The sequence below is a fragment of the Bos mutus genome, chromosome 24 (assembly GCF_027580195.1).
Source record: "Bos mutus isolate GX-2022 chromosome 24, NWIPB_WYAK_1.1, whole genome shotgun sequence".
Classification (NCBI taxonomy): domain Eukaryota; kingdom Metazoa; phylum Chordata; class Mammalia; order Artiodactyla; family Bovidae; genus Bos; species Bos mutus.
This window is the reverse complement of record NC_091640.1, coordinates 983,322-1,004,779: the sequence shown is the minus strand read 5'-3', so window position 1 is coordinate 1,004,779 and position 21,458 is coordinate 983,322. Positions and strand designations below refer to the sequence as shown.

Sequence of the window (21,458 nt, the reverse complement as noted above, 5' to 3'; positions counted from 1 at the left end):
TCCCTGCACACTTATAGTGACGAGCGTGCTTGAAGCTGTCACGTGCAGCGGGGGCTGGGCTGTCAGAGCAGGAGTGATTTCGTATTCAGAACCTGCAGCCTACTTAGGCTCCAGTCGCTGTTTCTTATGATAAGTGATCAATATTTCATTTTCTCCAAGAGAGTAGAAAGTTTCGCTTGCCTGTCACTTTGCCAGTACAGCCTCAGCATAGCAAACTCCAGCTTATCAGACAAATGTTCCTGGAAATTCCTGGACAAAGTTAAAACCCAACCCTGGTAAACTCTGTGTCCAGTGCAGCTGTGGAAGCTGAGACCAAGCCAGTGTCACCAACGGGCTCCACCAAGTCAGCTCAGGGGCAGCGCCTCGGGCACCAGGTCGTCACCTCCAGTGAGCAAGGCCAGTGCGATGCAAACCCAAGACCCCAGTCAGCTCGGCTCAAAATAATTGATAGGCTGAGATTTTCAATGACTTAAACCTGCGAACCTGCTGTTGTTGGTAACATTTCCTCCTTCACCTCTGTAAGTTCTGTATTAACTGTTATTTCAGGGTGTAGCTAGTTCTGTTCATTTGGACGTTTCTGTGCAGGAATCAGCTGAAATTTATGACAAACCACGAGTGGATTATTTACAAACAAAAGAATGACCGTCCTTAATAGCATTGCTTTTGATTTACTCCAATGTATGCTGCGTGCTGTAACTTTACACTCATTTAATTGTGTGTGCTTATTGAAGCAGGACTAACTATGGTGTTGGGTCAACATGTTTATGGGGAGCAGCTCCCCATCTGTGACGTGAGTCCCCCTCCATGACCCTCAGGAGTAGGACAGAACATGAACCACACAGCCTGCCCTGAGTATTGACTGGCAGCTTTTCCAGGTGGTCAGCTTGCACATTTTGTTCATAATTCTATCAAATTATAGCAGTGATGGTAGTACCGCAATTGAAAATGAAGATGTGTCAGTGATCAAATTGTGATTTATAAGGTGCACAGTAGGAAAGGTGTCCCTGGAGTGTAGCTGGTGGCTATGCAGATGCTAATATGGTAAAGGAAATTTCTTCTGATCTTTTCAAGAACGACAGCACAGACATTGCTGAATAATGGAATTACAGCAAAAATTAATAACAAAATCTGCCCCACACTGGCTACCTAGCGTGGGGGAGTGTGAGAGCATAAACAAATTGCCTGTGACAATGATTGCCCAAGCATGTTACTAACTGGCCTGTGGATGAGATTTAGCTCAAGCTCCCATTTAAATATGTATTTTTCACACTTGCATTTTAATTATTTTGATCTTTGTATTATTTTCAATAATCACGTTGTTAAAAATGTCTAAAAGCCAAGTTAGAGAAGTAATCATCCTTACATGGTCTCTTCCATCACTGACAGCGTCCAGAGGGAGCAGGAAAGGGCAGCAGCTGCTCCAACCACCCCCGCACCGCTTCTCTGAGAGGCCACACACCCCGCCCTTCCCTGCCCCGGTGGCTCTCTTTCTGCGAGTGTCCCCTTAGAAATGCCGCACAGCAGCGGTGTGACCTGACGTGACGGTGACAGCCCAGGAGGAGCCAGGGCCGTGGTCGTGCACCCCAAGCAGCTCCACCCAGGCACCCCCTCCTGGGAGCAGTCAGCAGCTGGAAACCCCACCTCAGCCAGCAGACATGCTAGGTAGTGCCTTGCACATCAAACCAGGACTGCACTGACAGAAAGAAAAGAAGCAAATGAAGCTGGTACCCAACTAAAATGTCTAAGAAAATGGGAAAACCAAAGGAAAGTAGGAGAAAGAAAAGATAAAGGAAAACATAAAAGTAATGATTGAATAAGCAGTAAATTCAAAAGCTGATCCTTTGAAAATTAAATAAAATGGAAAAACTTGGCAAAAATAGTAAATAATACAAAACAGTGAATGCAAACTCAGCATACACACCTAAAAGTATGCATATGAAGAGTGTATAATAGACAGATGAGCTTAAATTTTTAAAAGAGAATATTAAAACACAGCCCAAATGCTAATATTTTTTAAAACCTGTAATATCCATGTTCAGGAAAAATACAGATTAGCAAAATGGAGTGTAAGAACTACATAAAACCTTGTTAGATCTGAAAAAAGGAAGAAACAAAACTCTCTCCCTTTTTTCAATAGATAATGTGATTGTCTTCATAGAAAATCCCAAAAGCTCTGCTGAAAGTTTAACTTTCTCCTAAGACTTAATAAGTGAGTTTACCAAAGTTGTATGTTATGATATCCATATACAAGAATTACTTCTATTTGTATATGCAAGCAATGAGCAATTAGAAATTGAAATTTTTTAATGTACTATTTATAGAGCACACACACAGAAAACTATGACATGTTTTAAGGATGCTGCTGCTGCTGCTGCTTCAGTCGTGTCCAACTCTGTGCCACCCCATAGACGGTAGCCCACCAGGATTCCCCGTCCTTGGGATTCTCCAGGCAAGAATACTGGAGTGGGTTGCCATTTCCTTCTCCAATGCGTGAAAGTGAAAAGTGAAAGTGAAGTCGCTCGGTCGTACCCGACTCTTAGCGACCCCATGGACTGCAGCCCACCAGGCTCCTCCATCCATGGGATTTTCCAGGCAAGAGTACTGGAGTGGGGTGCCATTGCCTTCTCCGGTTTTAAGGATAGATCTAACAAAATACGTATAGTATTTGTATGCTGGAAAGTGTAAGACAATGAAGAAAACTTGAGGACACTATATGTGAGAAGTGTACACATGGATTGGAAGACTTTCTGTTACCAAGATGTCAGCTGATTTTTTATAAAGGTGCCATGGAAATCCATTACAGAAAAGATGATCAAAATAAATGGGGCGCAGAACATTTGAACAGCCATTTGCAAACAGAGCTTGAACCAGTATGTCTCACTATTATAAAAATTAACTCAAATTGGTCATAGACCTAAATGAAAAACCAAAAGTATACAATTTCTAAAAGAAAATCTTTGTCGGTTTGTTTGATTTAGGCAATGATTTTGTGGGTCAGAAACAGTGCAAATTATAAAAGAAAAAACTGTTAAATTAGACTTTGACGTAAAAATCCTACATTCTTTGAGAAACATTGTTATGAAAATGAAGACAAGCCACAGACTTGTAGGATGTGTTTGCAAAATACATACCTGACAAATGACCGGTAACCAGTACAGATAAAAGAACTTGAAAAACTCGATCATGAGAAAACAATCACCCGGTTTAAACAGAAGCAAAAAATTTGAACACCTGCGCCACCAAAAACAGGTGCGAACACAGGCTGTATGGGACCATAGAGCAGCCTGGGTGCGTCTTTCGAGCGATGACATTTTGCTTGTGAAGAAGTGGCTAACCATGAACTAGTGACTTCTAGGGTGAAAATTGGGTTTTTACTCTCAAAGCCCAGATGACGCTGGACAAGCTCTTCACCCCCGTCTCTTTCAGGACCCAGAAGACTGCCACACACGAGCCAGTGCTCAGACAGGGCTCCGTGTGTTCTCTCCTGTCTTCAGTGTCACGTTGAGCTTCCCACTGTTCAACCATCTTGAAGAAGAGATTCTTTCTCCTTGGTTCAAGAGGTGTCTGTGGTGCTGGTCACTGGGGGTGGAGCCCTGAACACAGCAGGCTTCGAGGGTCTGCCCTGAGGCCATCGTAGACCCCCTCGCTGTTGTCCAGCTCTGTAACTGGATGGTCGCTTCTGCCACAGGGGTCTGAGTGGACCACTGCCGCCCAGTCTGTGCAGGGCCTCTGGGGGTGGGTGTGGCCAGCAGAGCCCGAGTCACATGAAGAGCCTCCCCGACCCTTGGCTGATGCTCTTCATTCTGCGTTAGGAGACATTATGCTTTCAAACAGCATGTGTATTTTAATTGCTTAATCATCTTTAGGAAGAAAATACAGTCAAACTGTCAGTACCTTAGAAATTGTCCTTCCTTTCACTGCTACGTGTCACACCTCTGGATGTGAAGTTACTCCTCAAATCCGTCTAAAAAGAACAGCACTAGTTTACTTCAGACGTTCAGAGAGCGCGGCCTGGACTCCGTGAGGCCGACTGCAGCCCCGAGGCACGCCGAGGCAGGGTGGCGAAGCTCAGAGCCGGGGAGACCCTCTGCCCTCTCAGGCCCCACGGCCCCACGTGTGTGGCCGCAGGTGGCGGTGGCTGGGGTGCTGAGCACATGACAAGGAGTCCTGTGCGCTCCTGTCCATCCTCTGTGGCTGTTTGTTTACAGACCTGCTCAGAAATGTTAAGTTTTATTTTATCAGAGAGAGTTCTGCCCAGAAACTAACATCAGAACAGTAACTAAAATGTCTATTCTAAAGTGTCTATACCGTTGACATTCTGAACACTTTTCCTTTTGTTGGCAACAGACAGTTAAACCACAGAATGCTCACAAAGAACAGCTACACGGATGCTAGGCTACGTAGCAGAAGCCCAACTGATTTTTTGTGATAAATGCTACCTCCAAGGGGTTGTGAAACCAAGCATAAGCTAAATAATAAACAGATGTGAGTCACCAAATATAGAAACTTGCATCCTGACTGCAGTGGGCCCAACGAGATGATAGGGTGTTCACAGGAAGATACAATTTATAGGTCAGGGTATAATGGTAACCTTTCACTGCGTAGACTGAAGGAGAACCTTGGGGTCCGGATCACGTGCAGATACAAAGAGGTTGTGTAGGAACGTGTATGGAGTTTCACTTTCAGTTCTCGTTTGCATGAGGCTGTGGGGTAGTTGACTTGCCCCCCTTGACATGCCTCTGCTGATGTCCATGTGTCCCTTTTGAATGCTATAATTTGGGGAACATCACTGATGCTCTAAATTATAGTCCTGTATCCTTGTAGCATCTTGTTAGGGCCCGGCCTTCTCTAGTATCCTAGTAACGTGCTGGAAATCCGGGGAAGGCGGGTTCTAATTCCAGCTCCACGGTGACTCACTGTGTCATGTTCACATGCTCTTGGACCCTGGAGCGGCCAGGGTCCCCTAGAAAGGCCTCAGAACAAGCAGGGCCAGCTTTTTCTCCTGGTGGCGTCTCAGCGAGCTCGCTGATGCTGGCCTGACACGCTCCCCCAGCAGGGAGCGGTGGCCTCACACCTCGCCAGTCCCCCTCGGGTAGCCTCACACCTCACGGGTCCCCTGCAGGTGGCCCTGGTGCAGTGGACAGAGAGCGTCGGCCTCACGCTGGTCAGCAGAGACCTCACGTCCATGCAGCTGCGGACCCCCGGCGGCCAGATCCTCACCTACTGCATCCTTCAGACCTTCCCCTTCACGTCGGAGAGCAAGCGCATGGGGGTCATCGTCAGGGTATGCCCGCCCCTGCCCCAGCCAGAGTCGGCTCTGCTCACTGCAGGGCCGCTAAGGCTCCTTGCAGGGCTTTATGCTTGTCCCAAAATTCAGACTGATAACTTATGCTCCAGTGGTTGTGACGACTAAGGCAGAGTGAGTATAAGGTGTTACTGGTGAGTTTTGAAATCAGCTCGAGCATCTTTGTTTTCCACTGCAGTAGCCGCTGAAGAGTTTACCTGAAGACTGGCTTATGACCATGAAGTTGCTGTCAAATTTTTCTAGCAAATACCACAAATACATCTTGGATGTTGGCTAAACTAGAAGCTCATTCAAACTATGAAAATTTGAGAGAATTTACCTTGCAGTCCCAGGCACATGTGTGTGTACAGGTTTTACTTCAGAAGCCTCAGCATAGCACCTCTCGAGCTGCCGTCGTGGCCTTGGCTGCGATTGGCCTGGGCGCCCAGGGAGGACGTGGCCCTGCAGAGGGGGTGTTTGAGCAGCCCGCTCGGAGAAGGGCACTCCCGGGGCTGCTGTCTCCAGCCGTTCCGTCCAGGCAGCCTGGCCTCAGCGGGCATGTCTCGTTGCAGGACGAGTCCACAGCAGAGATCACGTTCTACATGAAGGGCGCCGACGTGGCCATGGCCTCCATCGTGCAATACAACGATTGGCTGGAGGAGGAGGTATGCGCTCGCTGCGTCTGCGGGCTCTTGACGCAGCACAGGCTGCGAGCTGTGGGTACTCACGGGGGTCGCCGCACGGACCGAGGTTCCGGGTTCTGGCTGGAGGAGGAGGTATGCGCTCGCTGTGTCTGCAGGCTCTTGACGCAGCACAGGCCGCGAGCTGTGGGTACTCACTGGGGTCGCCGCGCGAACCGAGGTTCCGGGTTCTGGCTGGAGGAGGAGGTATGCGCTCGCTGCGTCTGCAGGCTTGACGCAGCGCAGGCCGCAAGCTGTGGGTACTCACTGGGGTCGCCGCACGAACCGAGGTTCCGGGTTCTACCAGACACCAGCCAGCCCGTAGAGCAGGAGAGGTGGGAGAGCTGGTGATAAAACACGCATTTGCTGTGTGAACAGCTAGCGTTTGGGGTTTTGTGTGAATATACATGGATATATGCAGGCGGGTCCTTATGAAGAATATTTTATGTTGGTGAAGAAACAGCATCACTAATCAGTCACTAAAAAATATGAAATAATATTGTCTTTGTATGCAGAGTTGTATTTTAACCTGATACTTATTTTGTAACCTAATTTAGTTAGAATTTTACTCTAACTCTAATTTGTACATAATATTCACTTCAAACATGGAAAGTAAGACCCAGATATAACCAATCCTATATTTTCATCAAATTCTCCCTAAACAAGTATGACTTGTACTTGTTGTTCACATTTATGTGTTAACAAAGAGTTAGACTCAGAGGAGAACTAACGCCCTGAAGTCAGGGCGCGACCCCCGCACGGTGCCTGTTGTGGCCGGGGTCCGGTGTGCCCCGTTATGTGTTAACAAAGAGTTAGACTCAGAGGAGAACTAACGCCCTGAAGTCACGGCACGACCCCCGCGCGGTGCCTGTTGTGGCCGGGGTCCGGTGTGTCCCGCCCCCGCTGCACACCCGAGTCGGTCTGTCAGTCCAGGGAGCACAGCCCACGTCCATGGCGGTATTGGCAATATGAATCAATAGCTCCTTCAGGCACTGGATTTAATCAGGGACATGAATAAATTAAACTCCCTGAAGACCTAGTAAAATGCCATAAAAATTACTTTTGGTCATAATGATGTGCAATTAATTATAAAATCCTTGTTTAATTTATTTAGCTTTATGAGGTCAAATCAATAAATGTCTTGCAACAGACAGATAATGTCAGATTGTTTTTCACAAAGATAACTTTATTAAAAATCCTTTATGCGTTTATTTCCAACATTGTAGTTTGTTCCGTGGACACATCTTTCGACCCCCGCCCGCGTCTTTGTTGTAGTACTGTTGTTGTCTGAGGGCCTTCTGTTTATTCAAAAGCCCGCAGGTTCTTGGAGCCTGAGTTTACAGGAGCTGTTCTGTGTCAGGGAAGCACCCGAGTGGAATTTTGCTTATAAACTTTTTCCCCAAACTGGAAAAACAAAACCACCAACACTTGCCCTCGTGTGGTGGAAAGGGCGATGGCATGAGGCCTGCCCTCCAGCACCTCCTCTGTAGACCAGCTGGAGGCACTGGGGTGCGGCTCCTTCTGCGATGCCTGTCTGCTGCCCACTCCCGGGGGAAGCCGTGGTAGTGGCCGTGCGGGGGGTGCCGAGCCCATGGCAAGCCTGTGACCTGCCTGTGCTCTCCCAGTGTGGGAACATGGCCCGCGAAGGCCTGCGCACGCTCGTGGTGGCCAAGAGGGCACTCACGGAGGAGCAGTACCAGGACTTCGAGGTGAGCGGGCAGCTCCCCTGGGGCCACTGTCGCTGGGTGGGCAGGGCATCCAGCCTCGGTCGATCCAGCATGACTCACAGCTCCACCATCATCCCCAGAGCCGCTACAACCAGGCCAAGCTGAGCCTCCACGACCGGACGCTCAAGGTGGCCGCTGTGGTGGAGAGCCTGGAGCGGGAGATGGAGCTGCTGTGCCTGACAGGCGTGGAGGACCAGCTGCAGGCAGACGTGAGGCCCACCCTGGAGATGCTGCGCAACGCTGGCATCAAGGTACGTCCTGGGAGTGGTCCCCTGAACCAGGTACCCTGTCCCCCAGGGGTAGTCCCCTGGAACTCAGTACCCTGTCCCCCAAAGGTGGTCCCTTGGAACTCAAATAAGACGTAGTGTGGAAGTGTCTGTAAGCAGAGGTCTTTGCATGACCCTCGGAGAAGAAACCAGCACATCTGGAAACCTCCGTGTCCCCAGCTGGACGTCCATCCTTAGAGGTTCGGGCAGTTCCACACCGCCCCCAGCTTGTAGGCACTCCCAGGGCAAGCTGGTTGCCCCCCTGGCCTGGCCCGAGCTGCCTGCACCGCAGCCTGTACCCACTTTGGGGGTTTCCCATAAACTTCATGATGCTGCCTACTGACCCACAGACCAGCTGGCTTCCCAGCAGTTTGTCCTCTTCGGGTCTGGGGAGACGAGGGATTTGGGTGTGAGTTTCAGTTTGTTTTCTTGCCTTCCATGCTCTCACTGAAGCTGAAGTGCGGTTTTTGGGGGGCAAGAAACGTGCTGCCTCAGAACAGGCCTTCCACTTTTGAGAATTTTACTGAAAAGAAACACTTGTGTCTTGCTGGACCAGAGAGCCAACTAGGGGGAAGTGTCAGGACACAAAGGCGTGCCAGCTTCAGATAACAGTGCCCTTGGCACACCTAGATGAGGGCGCCATGACAGCACAGAGGAACACAGGAGATTCCCCGCCCACTGAGGGGCGCAGTGGGGCCGCCACAGGGGTCCGAGCTGCTATCCAGGTGGGAGTCAGAATTAGAGAGCAGCTTGGACTCCGAGCGCTGAGCCAACCTTAGCCCGCCTGGCCAGGAAGTTGGGTAGAGATGCGAGACAGGTTAGAGCAGACAGCCTGCCCGTCCACCATGTTTCTTCCTGAGCTCCGCCAGTCCAGCTCGCGGTGTCCTGGGTGGTCGGCGAGCCGGGCAGTGCGCGCGCCCCATGTAGAGGTGTGGGTGTCTGCAGTAGCTGCTCCCTGAGCCCCGGGTGAGGCTCTGCCCTAGTTCCTCCCCGTTTTCCATCTAAAGATGCAGACTCCTTTGTCCCGTCCCATGGAAGGATGCGGTTTCGGCCCGTCCTCTGAGCGTGAGCCATGGCACCCGCAGGTCACGGTCACCGGATTGTCGGGAGCGGGGATTCTTGTTCTGTGCCTTGTTTCCAACCTTGTCACAATGAGGTGTCATAATCTCAGATCTAGGCTCAGTAAAGTGAATCTAAAAGTGTAATGGAAATAAAAACACAAATCCTCAGACACTGAAAGGAGCCACTGAGCAGAGAGCCAGTACACCATGTAAGTTTGCGTCCTGTGCCCCAAAATTCACACTTGTGTCTGATACATAGAACACCTGGAAAATTCAGAGGATAGAAACTACTGATGTTACAGGAAGTGTGTATAAACCATTCCATTATGTATAAAGTGTGCTGATTTTGCTTTTCAGGCTAGGGAGATTTACACAGTAATACTGCATGTGTGTGATATTTATAAGTAAGAGTGGTCTCTGGAGTTCCTTGGTCGCCTAGTGGTTAGGATTCTGGGCTTCCACGGCCCAAGTTTAGTCCCTAGTTGGGAAACTGAGATACCGTAAGCCACAGGGCGCAACAAAAGTTAAATAAAATAACTACAATAATAAATGGGCTAGATCTTTTTATTTTTCATGGTCTTGTTCTACATGCCTTATCTGACATAATTTCTGGCTTAACCACTGCCCGTCAACCCATCTTGAACCCCAGCTTTCAACTGAGAAGCTCACAGGTCACACAGGAATCTCGGGTCGGGTCCTCAGCCCTGTGGCCCTTCGGCCATGAGGCTCCTGCCCCAGTCCTTCGCCTGCCCCGGCTCCAGCTGGCTCGTCTGAACATTACTCTGCCCTTGCTGTTGCCGTCAGCACGTCGTCTGAGACGTTCTCATTCCATCTTTACAGTCCCCGGTGCACGGAGCGGTGACACTAGGCGCACTTGAGTCCGTGCAGCCGCCGCCTGCCTTCACGCGCCAGTTTCAAGACGAAACTGCCCCTGGGCTGCCAGCTCTCCCTCCCGCAGCCCCAGCACCTGCCGGTCCACTTGGTCTCTCTGAGTCCGACTCCTCTAGGGACCGCACTTAGGCGCGATCAGGCAGTGTTTCCCTTGCCAGCTGGTTTGTTCCACTCAGCACAGTGTCCTCGAGGCCCGCCCCCATTGTAGCAGGTGTCGGAACCGCCTGCCCTGTATGGAGGGCCCACACTGGTGTCTCCACTGTCCGTCCGTGGACTCTTGCCTCACTGCACGTTTTGGCTGTTGTGAATAGTGACGCTGTAGGTGCAGGTGTCCAAGGATAGAGACTAAAGAAGTGAACGTGTGCCAGAGCTGGGGCTCACCCACTGGGACTGTCTCCTAGATCTGGATGCTGACAGGCGACAAGCTGGAGACCGCCACATGCATCGCCAAGAGTTCCCACCTGGTGTCGCGAACGCAGGACACGCATGTTTTCAGGCCGGTAAGTGTAGTCCACATCCCTTTGGACTTTAAACGTTTTAAATTAAAATTTACTGGTTTTATGAGAATGTAAATTAATTACTAGATACCTATTTAAAAAGAGAAATAATTTCCTTGCTCAATTTATAAATGTTAAAAACAGATTTCTATTAGTTACATATATTAATGTGATCAAAAAGCTGCTTTTGATAGAGTGAAACAAGATACACATTCAAGAGTATTTTCCTGTAGTACTATTAGAATTATTAACTAAATATCTATTTTAAAACAGACATACTGCCATCACTTTCCATTTGATTTATAAAAGTGTGTAGTGATTTAAAAAATTACAGTCCCCTAGTGGTCCAGTCGGAGAAGGCAATGGCACCCCACTCCAGTACTCTTGCCTGGAAAATCCCATGGATGGAGGAGCCTGGTAGGCTGCAGTCCATGGGGTCGCTAAGGGTCGGACACGACTGAGCGACTTCACTTTCACTTTTCACTTTCACGCATTGGAGAAGGAAATGGCACCCCACTCCAGTGTTCTTGCCTGGAGAGTCCCAGGGACGGGGGAGCCTGGTGGGCTGCCATCTATGGGGTCGCACAGAGTCGGACACGACTGAGGCGACTTGGCAGCAGCAGCAGCAGTGGTCCAGTGGTTAGGACTTGGTGCTTTCTCTGCCAAGGCCTTGGGTTCAACCCCTGGCCTGGAAACTAAGATCCCACAAGGTGTGTGGCACAGCCAAGAAATAATAATGTCTGTCTCTTAGTCATCATACACGTTATATGCGGTCTAGAGGCCGCTTTTGTGAGACAAGCTGTAAATGCAAAGTAGACGTGTTTTTAATCTACCGCCATCTTCAGATTAAATGTTCTCCCTTAATTAGATCAAAGGAAATTAATAGAAATGATCTAAATTAATGTGTTTACTGTATCTGTTAGTTATGATGAAATTTGATTCAAACAAGAAATAAAAGTTTCTTGGGTCTTGATTGATGGTGGCTGAGCAGACATGGTGTGTGTCTGTCTTCCAGATGAAGCACTTGCACCTACAGAAATAGTGATTTGAATATAATTTACATGTAAATGTCATTTGTCTCGGAGCATCAGAATCACAAATTAGGCCCTGCAGACTACTATTTGCAATTAAATTATTAATGATTCTGATAAAATTTCAGATCAATTTTTGTTGACTTTTCAGTGTTATAGCCTCACAAATAAAATCTCCATAATAAAAACTACCTACTTAAAGATGAGTCTGGGATTAATTTGAAACACATGAAACTTTATTTTAGTCCTATATAATATATCATTTCTTTTATGCCCCATAAAATCTCCACAGGAAGAATGTCAAAAACTGGTGTGTTGGCTTCTGAAATGTTTGCATCCTAAAATTAATGGTATTTTGAGATTATGGCTCGATTTTACATCGTTTAATCCTCCAGATACTTAGTTGGCCTGAACTACAAAGAGTTGAAACTCATGACCAAAACACAAAGCAAGCATTTTGCTCACTCACCTTGTTATGAACGAGGCGTCTGTAAATGGTCCTTCCGTTCCCCACCCCCTGCTCGGTCTCCTCAGACCCACCGGACCGCCCAACCCCGAGACTGTAGACTGTCCATTCGTGGCCGCCGTGTGCTCACTCGCGTGTGCTCCTGAGCGCTCACGGGGGCGGGACTGCCGTCTCCGCTCACCTCATCTTACTGCACTTGTAGAACTTGCCCTGCACTTCCCAGTGTGTCTCCTGCTCTGAGTTGCCACAAATTGGGAAACAATGATATTGTTTACTGCCAGCGCTGCAGGAGAAATTCGGAAGACAGTTTGTTACAGCGTTTCCTGTGTCTGGAGCTCCATCATGCTAACTGGGCCTTTCTCCCCTTTCGTGGAGGTGACCAGCCGCGGAGAAGCCCACCTGGAGCTGAATGCCTTTCGAAGGAAACATGACTGCGCACTGGTCATTTCCGGGGACTCCCTGGAGGTGAGGCTCGTCCTGCCCCAGACCTGTGTATCTGTCTGTCCTTCTCCCTGGAGGTGAGGCCACGCCTGCCCCTAGACCTATCTGTCTGTCTGTCCTTCTCCCTGGAGGTGAGTCCTCATCCTGCCCCTAGACCTGTCTGTCTGTCTGTCCTTCTCCCTGGAGGTGAGGCCGCACCTACCCCTTAGACCTGTCTGTCTGTCTGTCCTTCTCCCTGGAAGTGAGGCCGTGCCCTGCCCCAGACCTGTCTGTCTGTCCTCCCTGGAGGTGAGGCTTGTCCTGCCCCTAGACCTGTCTGTCTGTCTGGCGGCCTGTGGGCTGCCACAGGTGTACCTGCCAGGCTGCCTTGCTCATCGGCACTGTTTCTGGGTCTCTGCTCTCAGCAGGCCGCATGCAGCCCTGTGAGGGGTGGGCCCTGAGGAGTGGCCGCTGTGCTGCGGTGAGAGCCTGGCCCGCACAGCTCTCGCCTCTGCTCTACTGCTGGCTCCCTCAGTCCCTCAGCCCCTCTCTGGGCGCCTGGAGCCTGCTCCGTGCTAGCAGCGTGGCCACTGTGGAGTCCTGGCTCTGGTACGCACCTCGTGATCTAAATTCATCCACACACAGACGTCCAGCAGTGGCCCGGGACCCGGGAGACCCTGTGCTCCTGGAGACCCCCGCATGGGGCGGGTGGCTCATGGATGTCTGGGCCATCCCCTCTGTCCGGTCCCCTCCACTCACTCTGCTCATGGGCCTGGCGGCCACAGTTACCCAGACAAGGGGGTGCCGGGCACCCACGCCTTCTGCAGTTTGCCGATGGTTCTCGCAGGCGTTTCTAGGAGTCTGGGCGAAGTGGTGGGTCCTTTTGTGTCCCACCTTGTCAGTGGGACACAGGCCAGCCCGTCAGGGTGCAGGCAGCACCCACACTTCCCGGGGGAGCAGCAGAGATGGCCGTGCCGTCTGTGCCTGCAGATGGCGCCACGTTTTCGGCTCTCCCTGTGGACCCGGGAGGGGCTGGTGGCCGTGGTCACAGAGCCTGCCACCCACGCTGCTGGGCTCCGCACCTCCCAAGTCTGCTCAGTGGCCCCCGCAGAACCGCACAGGACCACAGGGCCTGGGCAGCAGAGCCACAGCCGTAACTCGGGGTATCCAGCTCAGCCATGGGGCCCCACAGCCTTTAGGCAGCTCTGGGGGATCTTTAGTTTCCCAGCCAAGATGGGGAGCTAGGGATCAAAGTGTTCCATGTGACCAGAGACTAAGATCTTCTCAGGGGGGCCGAGGCGGGCTGGTCAGAGGCCGCCCTGGAGCCCTGGCCTTCGAGCTGTACATCCACTCTCTGTCTGTGGCGGTGAACCCGGGCCCGCTCCTCCCCCAGGTCTGCTTGAAGTACTACGAGCACGAGTTTGTGGAGCTGGCCTGCCAGTGCCCGGCCGTGGTCTGCTGCCGCTGCTCGCCCACCCAGAAGGCCCACATCGTCAAGCTGCTGCAGCAACACACAGGCCGCCGCACCTGCGCCATCGGTGAGCATCCCCATGCACCGGGACGGGTGCCGCACTCCCCGCTGGCTGGACTCCAGCGGCATGGTACCCGGGGTCCAGACCCCTGTCTGCTGTCAGCGAGGGAGGCGGCCCTGCAGGCCCTCCTCACACCCTGTTCCCTGCCTCAGGTGACGGAGGGAACGACGTGAGCATGATCCAGGCGGCGGACTGCGGGATCGGCATCGAGGGGAAGGTGCGGCCTGCCCTCCCTGCACCCAGCACCTGCTCTGGGTGGCTCCACCACATGGGTGGGAGGGGGCAAGGTGGGGCCCACTGCCCTGTGGGAGCAGCTCCCTGAAGGCCAGGTGGGGACAGTCACGACCTGCTACGACCCGGTTCCCTGGCCAGTCTGTCCTCTGAGCTCACGTGAAAACACCCAGAGAGACGGGGCATGCACGGGGTCCCAGCTCCTTTGCTTCCTGGGCCCAGTCGGGTGTCTGGTCACAGCTGAACCTGCAGCTGCTTGTGGTGGGGCGTGAGTTGGCGGCTCCAGCTGAGGCGACAGGTTGCAAGGACTGGCTTGCAGACGCCCGAGGTCCCTGCTTAGATCCTGGGACACCCACAGTGCTGGAGCTGGACCCTCCCGAGGTCCTGGGGGCAGCGGCCGCTCCTCAGCCGAGAGTGGACTCCCTTGGGCAGGGGGCCCGCACAGTTCTGCCCACTCTGTGCTCCCGGGAGCTGTGGGTCGGACACGCCCCGCAGGCCCATCCCCAGCAGCATGTCGCTCCCTGGTGGGTTCGGCCTGTCCTGAGCACCCCACCCGCCCTTGCAGGAGGGGCGGCAGGCCTCACTGGCAGCTGACTTCTCCATCACGCGGTTCAAGCACGTTGGCCGTCTGCTCATGGTGCACGGGCGCAGCAGCTACAAGCGCTCGGCGGCACTCGGCCAGTTCGTCATGCACCGGGGCCTCATCATCTCCACGATGCAGGTGCGCCCCGCCGTGCCCCCAGCCCCACCCCAATTCACCATCCCTGCTCCCAGTCCCCGCCCTGGCCCCATCCCAATCCCCGCCCCCAGCACCACCCCAATCCCCGCTTCCAACCCCACCCAGTCCCAGCCCAGCCCCCCCAATCCCGCCCCAGCCCACCCCATTCCGCCGCCCCCGCCTTCCAGGAGGGCGGTGGGCCGTGGGCGGTGGCTCCTTGGGTGCCTCGCGTTTTGACCACCCGTCGGGACCTGCGTCACTGCTCTCTCCCTGCAGGCTGTGTTCTCCTCCGTCTTCTACTTTGCATCGGTCCCTCTGTACCAGGGTTTCCTCATGGTGGGGTAAGTGGACCATCCAGCACACGCAGTGGCCGCACGTCGGGAGGGCGGGTCCTTGGGAACCTGGGAGGCCATAGCCGGAGCGCTTCCCACATGGGCAGAGTCAGGACGATCACACACGTGCGTGTGGGAGGTGGCCCCTCTCCGTCTGTCCCCCGGTGATCCCGCTGTCACCTGTTCTCCTTAGAAGCTGTTTTTCTGGGGAAGCCACACTGCATCCAAGCAGGGCCGCCCCTTCCTGGGCCCGCACCCTCCCGCCGGACATGGTTCTTCCTAGCAGGACGTGAAGTTAGCGGCAAAGACACGAAGGGCAGACAGCGCTGGGACGGGCCTGACATCCTGGGACAGCCACCGGGAGGCCTCCTGGGGGAGCACAGCTGAGTTAAGACCACAGACCTCGCTAGGTGTTGGCAAGAAGGGGGCTCCCAGGCCTCTACAGCCCCGGCAGGAGCACACAGTGGGAAAGCAGCCCAGAGATAAGAGTAAACCTACGGCCCAATAGCCCTCACCTCCGTGTGTGCCCATTGCCACAGGAAGACCCCTCCTCTATTCAGCGCGGTCCTGCGAAGCCCTGACGCCCAACAGCTGACTCAGGAGATCCACTGAGTCGTGTCCCTGCAGCCCAGGGATGAAGGCTTGGGCTGCTAGGCAGCGGACCTGAGGCGGCGGGTTGGGCACTGTGGCGAGCTCAGCGACTTCTGCTGAAACGAAGCACACAGCTGCCTGCACCCCTGGTCCTCCGGCCCCGGCTGGCACCCCTGTCAGAAATAATCAAGCTTACCTTTACAGAACAAAAACCCTGTGCAGTCTGTAGCCGCTTTATTTGTATTAGTAATAACCAAAAATGGGCTGACACAGATGCACTGCAGAGAAGGGGGTGTGGAACTGCCCTGCCCAGAGCCAGGGACCAGGGACCAGCTGAGCAAGAGTCCAGACGCTGGCGCCCGCAGTGTGATGCTGGCCTGTCGCCGTTAGGCAACAACAATTATGACATGGAGAACAGGTGCCAGGGGGTCGGAGGGGCAGAGGGAGACTCCAGGCGGGCTCCAGGGCCCCCTGTGGCCTCCCGGCCTCAGGCTGGCTGCAGTTCTGGAGATGCGGCCACTGGGGGGAGCTGGCTAACGGCTCCTCGGGGTCTGTCTGGGTTCTCTGTGATAACTGTTCTGACGTCTGCAGCAATCTCAAAGTTTTAATTAAAAAGCTTTAATTAAAACTGAAAATTTGGATTCCGCTGCCTGTGAGCCTTGTGGCTTGTAGGCATTGCTCCAGTGCTTTAGGACAGGTTCTGCTCTGTTGCCAACTTGTTTTGTTCTGTTTAGAGTTTGCCTTTGGCCTCTGGTGGAAGAGGTGTGCTCCCGGGGTAACCGCCCTGCTCTCCTTCAGGTACGCAACCGTCTACACCATGTTCCCCGTGTTCTCGCTGGTGCTGGACCAGGATGTGAAGCCGGAGATGGCCATGCTGTACCCAGAGCTGTACAAGGACCTCACCAAGGTGCGGCCCGCTAGACCCAAGCGGGGGGGAGCTGCAGTGCTCCGCATGAGACTGTGCTTGTGAGGAGGGCGCATCCTCTTTCTGTGGGAACCGTGGCCCTGGGTCAGCGTCGTCCTCAGGCGGGGCCGGCTCCCGCCCCCTGGAGCTGCCGGGGTTCATACCTTGGTGGGCTGCGGGCCTGGGGTCTTCACAGGCTACCCACACGCGGCCACGAGACACACGTGCTGTGCCACTGACAGAGCTGCTCCCCTGTCTCCCCAGGGGCGATCCTTATCCTTCAAGACCTTCCTCGTCTGGGTTCTGATCAGCATTTACCAAGGTAAGACAGACTCTCTCCTCCTGGGCTGAAGCTGCCTTATCTCTTGTTAGCAGTGGTGCTCTGCCTGCCGGTTAAATTTCTCAGGCTCCATGTTTCGTCAACAGTTGAAGATCGCCTTCTGTTTATCTCGCGAGTCGATCCCCAGCAGCTGGCCCCTTCCCAGCGCAGTGTGGGCTGGCGTTTCTTACTGGTCCAGGTCACCTAAAAACCGACCTGGTTTTAAATAAATGACAATTCTGGAAAACGTAATCAGCCCTTATGACAGCATCTAGCCCACACAGTGGCTTGCTTTCTTGGCGTGGTGGCAGGGCTTGACGAGATCTGGACCCTGTAGTTAGAAGGAGCCAGCTGCCCTTGTGGCGTCCCAGAGAAACAGGTGCCGTGGAGCGTGTGGGCAGTGGCCAGACCCGCAGCGGGCACCAGGGCGTGATCACCAACTGGGGGGGAGGCCTGCCCAGATGCTGCTCCACTGCCCGTCCAGAGTGTCTGTGCGGCGCCGCTCAGCTCCCCAGCCGTGCAGGCCCGTGTCTGTTGGCACGGTCGATGTCGTTAGCGGCAGCCTCTCGGTGACGGAGCCGGCAGCCGCAGCGGAACGCGGTGCTCTCTCCCAGGTGGCATCCTCATGTTCGGGGCGCTGGTGCTGTTTGAGTCTGAGTTCGTGCACGTGGTGGCCATCTCCTTCACGGCGCTGGTGCTCACGGAGCTGCTGATGGTGGCGCTGACCGTCAGGACCTGGCACTGGCTCATGGTCGTGGCCCAGCTGCTCAGCCTCGGCTGCTACGTGGCCTCGCTGGCTTTCCTCAATGAATATTTTGGTAAGTTGCCATGCAGTTGTTTTCTGAATAATTGTCTCTTCCTGGTTTCCACGTGATTTTCTTGTTGCTTCTGCTACATGATCTTCAGTGTGGATTGCAGACAGCTTCACAGCACACAGCTCACTTTGCGGGGAGACAGAGTTCCGTGTAGTGATGCCCAGAGCTGGGCTGGGCTCCCCAAGGGCATGCTCCCCTTGGTCTTCTTCCTGCTTCCTGCTGAGGCTGCAGGGAAGAGGCTCAAAGTACAGGGCCCGCGCGCCCACCCCCTACCCCCCATGAGTGCGTGAAGAACAGGACATGGAGCAGAGGACAGGACGCAGGCACAGAGCACAGAGGACAGGACGCGGGCACAGAGGGCAGAGGACAGAGGACAGGATGTGGGCGTAGAGAACAGGACGCGGGCACAGAGCACAGAGGACAGGACGCAGGCACAGAAGGCAGAGCATAGAGGACAGGACGCGGGTGCAGAGCACAGAACACAGGATGCGGGCACAGAGGACAGAGAACAGGACGCGGGCACAGAGCACAGAGGACAGAGGATAGGATGCGGGGCTCAGAGCGCAGAGGACAGGACGCGGGCGCAGAGCACAGGTACAGGACACGCAGGGCAGAACCTGAAACTGTGGACGGAGCCCCAGGGGGAGCTGTGGTTCCCAGGGAACGGGTGCGGGCTGAGTCTTTCGGCACTTTGTCAAGTGGGCGAAGTGAAAGGGTAGACGGGCAGCTGAATGCCGTCGCTGGAGACGCTGGAGACGCCCGACTGAGGAGAGCCCCGTCCCCCGTCTGGGAGGCATTTCCCGCCGGCCCTTCCCCCGGGACGCTCTGGCCTGACCCACCTGCAGAGGCGCCTCATGACCCCCGGGGCCCCGGTCCTGCACTCGTCAGAAGGACAGGGCTGCCGCCATGTGTGCCCAACGAGCATCCACACTGTCCCGCACATGGCACCAGGCCTCCAGTTTGTTGTGCTTGAGCCGGGTCCTCACGGCGTGCCCACACTGCCCAGGCCCCGTGAGCCCTGGGCAGACCAGGCCTCTGCTTCCCGGGCCCCATGCCATCCGTGGTTCTTCGGGCAGCTTTGCCCACAGCCTGCAGGGTTGGCACGTCCTGAAGGCGATCGCCCAGCCAGGTTCCCACGCGGCTCTCCCCGTCAGCATCAGGACAGCCTAACCTCCGCCAGGCTGGAGGTCGGCCCGGCACGTCCCCTGGGTCAGCAGGACCCGTGGGGGGCAGGCTTGCGGAGATGACTCAGCTGACTCCAGACAGGCCCAGAAGGTCCAACCCATCATGGGCTCCATTGTGCACATCTGCCCCTGAACACGGGGGGTTCCTGCCTCCTGTTGCGAACCCTTCACCTGATGCAGGCAGAACAGTGCCTTCACAGGGACCCCTAGGCTCTGCCAGGCCCACCTCTGTGGTAACCTGGGTGCAGGCGGAGGGGGGCCACGACCCCAGCACCCTGAGACCTGTTAGGGCTTTCTCTCCCACAGACGTTGCCTTTATCACGACTGTGACCTTCGTGTGGAAAGTGTCAGCCATCACAGTGGTCAGCTGCCTCCCGCTCTATGTCCTGAAGTACTTGAAGCGGAAGCTGTCCCCACCCAGCTACTCCAAGCTCTCCTCCTAGCCCCTCCCTGCACCTTCGGCTGGTGGCCGTGATGTCCGGAGCACTGCAGCTGCTGAGAGGCCATGAGGCCAGAAGGGCCCAGGCAACCCAGCCAGGCGCCATGAACATCCTGCCTAGGCACCATGGACTTCCCCACCTTGTCCTCATGGGGCTGGATTTCTTTTCCTCCCCTTTCTGTTGTTTTTCAAAGTTTAATTTCCATGTAGCACCAGCTTGAGTTTCCAGGAATATGAGCCCTGTTACTGTAAAACATCATCATTCTCTGCAGTTCTGGGAACTGAAATGAAAATTTATTTACTATCCTGCAACTTCCCAACTAACATTCAGGTTGTTTCTTTGATGTCATAACAGAGTCGCTCTTCTTCACCAGAATAAAGCCTCCATTCTGTCCAGGCCGTGTCTGCCACACCCTCCCCGCGCCTCCTGCAGGCGCACCCCGGTCCCAGGCACCCGCACAGCCTCTCCATGCCCACGGCAGCCACACGCGTGTGTCCTGAGGCGCTGCTATTAGCTCAGCTGTCCGCGTCCTTCTGGTGTTTGTCTGCGTCTGCTGCTGCTTCTGGCTCCTGGCACTCAGGCGGTCCATGGCCGCTCACCAGTGCTTCCGTGGGAGAGCGCTTCCTCCTCCAGGCTGTGCTCCAAGTCCCCCTCTGGGTGGCCACTGCCCAGGATGCATCCCAGGGGGGCTTCTCACTCTGGTCCCCGGCCAGGTCCCCACAGGAAAGGCCGTCAGTCGGAAGCCCCTCACATACCCAGCTCCTCACTCAGCAAACAGTCCTGTGGCCCCCGAACAGGCAGACCCTGGGGTCCCGGGGAGGCTGCTCCCACTGCTGCTGGGTGGGTCCACCCTGCAGGTTCTCCTGAAAGCCCTTTTTGCTGGAGTAATTTAGACTCAGGGAAGCTGGCCATCCACACAAGCACTGTGCTGGCTCCCCGACTTCCTGCTAAACCCTGGTCTGACCCCCAGTCCGGATAGCTCCTGGTGTTCCTTTGTCCCGGGCGGGGGTCTCATCCCAAGCTGCCAGTAAGGGCCCCACACGACAGGCAGGTGGCACTGGTTTGCGTCCCTAGGAGGGGGCGCGGTGGCTGCGCCCCTGTGATCCCAGAGGCCCTCAATGGGCGGTGCCTGCTCAGGCTCCTGCTCAGGCGGCCTGGCTGGGCTCCCGATGAACAGAGCGCGCAGAGCAAGTGTAATTCCAGGGGACTCCAGCAGGTGGCGCTAGAAACTAAGGAATGCAGCCAAGGCCGGCGGCCCAACTTTCGGGCTCTCAGGTCAGTCAGCGGTCTGGGCTAGATTCTCCGCGCATTCGCCGCCTTCACGCACGGGCCTGTGTCCACGCGAACTACACTCTGGATGGGGACCGGGGTCCCCTTCATGGTAAAGTGCGGGCGACACCTGGTTCTCCCAGGATGACCCCACCCGCGGCCCCCGCTCTTCTGCCCGCCGCCCTCCTGGTGGCCGGGAGACTCTGGGTGAGCAGAACCCTAGGGCCCAGGAGGACCGAGGTCATGCACCGTTTTCCTTAAAGCAGAACTTTATGAGTCTCACAACCACGTGATTGTAAAGCCAGAGACCCTCTCTGCTCTTCTCCAAGCCAGTTCTCAGGCCTGGGCTATGTGGCTGCCGCAGAGAAAGGCCGACCCCAGCGCCTTCCACAGCCCAGCTCTGCTGCCTACAGGGTCGGGGGCCCGCCCGGCTCAGGGAAGCCAGTGTGTGGAGGGGCCCCCGAGTCCCTGCCCGACCCCCCAGTCCCTTCTGCCAACTGGGCGAGCGGCCACCGTGGGCCTGGCGGGCTCTGAGCCGGGGTGACCGGGGTTAGGCGGAACTCTCCGTTCCCAGTCACAGGATGCTCTGCCGGGGGCTGCGGTGGCTTCTTCCAAGGAGGCCAGAGCTCCCAAGGGGAGGCTGGGCCCACTCTGCTCGTCCATCGGCCCTGCTCAGGCCCCTCGGAGCTCTGCGTCCATCCATCGGCTGGGTGGCCCGTCAGGGCTCAAGGGAGAGCTGAGGGTGGACACGACCTCTGAGAAGCGAGTGAAGCAAAGGCAGGACGGGGTTGAAGCACGGA

At 54.9% G+C, this 21,458-nt stretch overlaps 1 protein-coding gene across 1 annotated transcript in view; it reads left to right on the top strand.

Annotated features, from left to right (window-relative positions):
• ATP9B (ATPase phospholipid transporting 9B (putative)) overlaps positions 1 to 19,782 on the top strand; it is a 151,670-nt gene extending 131,888 nt beyond the window's left edge. The window contains exons 16-29 of the mRNA XM_070361953.1: positions 5,123 to 5,284; positions 5,857 to 5,949; positions 7,590 to 7,673; positions 7,772 to 7,942; positions 10,311 to 10,409; positions 12,279 to 12,368; positions 13,717 to 13,861; positions 14,008 to 14,072; positions 14,652 to 14,807; positions 15,081 to 15,145; positions 16,526 to 16,634; positions 16,896 to 16,953; positions 17,565 to 17,768; positions 19,256 to 19,782. Of these exons, the coding sequence (XP_070218054.1) occupies positions 5,123 to 5,284; positions 5,857 to 5,949; positions 7,590 to 7,673; positions 7,772 to 7,942; positions 10,311 to 10,409; positions 12,279 to 12,368; positions 13,717 to 13,861; positions 14,008 to 14,072; positions 14,652 to 14,807; positions 15,081 to 15,145; positions 16,526 to 16,634; positions 16,896 to 16,953; positions 17,565 to 17,768; positions 19,256 to 19,392 (1,638 nt within the window). The 3' untranslated portion in view covers positions 19,393 to 19,782. The remainder of the gene's footprint in view (positions 1 to 5,122; positions 5,285 to 5,856; positions 5,950 to 7,589; positions 7,674 to 7,771; positions 7,943 to 10,310; positions 10,410 to 12,278; positions 12,369 to 13,716; positions 13,862 to 14,007; positions 14,073 to 14,651; positions 14,808 to 15,080; positions 15,146 to 16,525; positions 16,635 to 16,895; positions 16,954 to 17,564; positions 17,769 to 19,255) is intronic.
• The last annotated feature ends 1,676 nt before the right edge of the window (positions 19,783 to 21,458 follow it).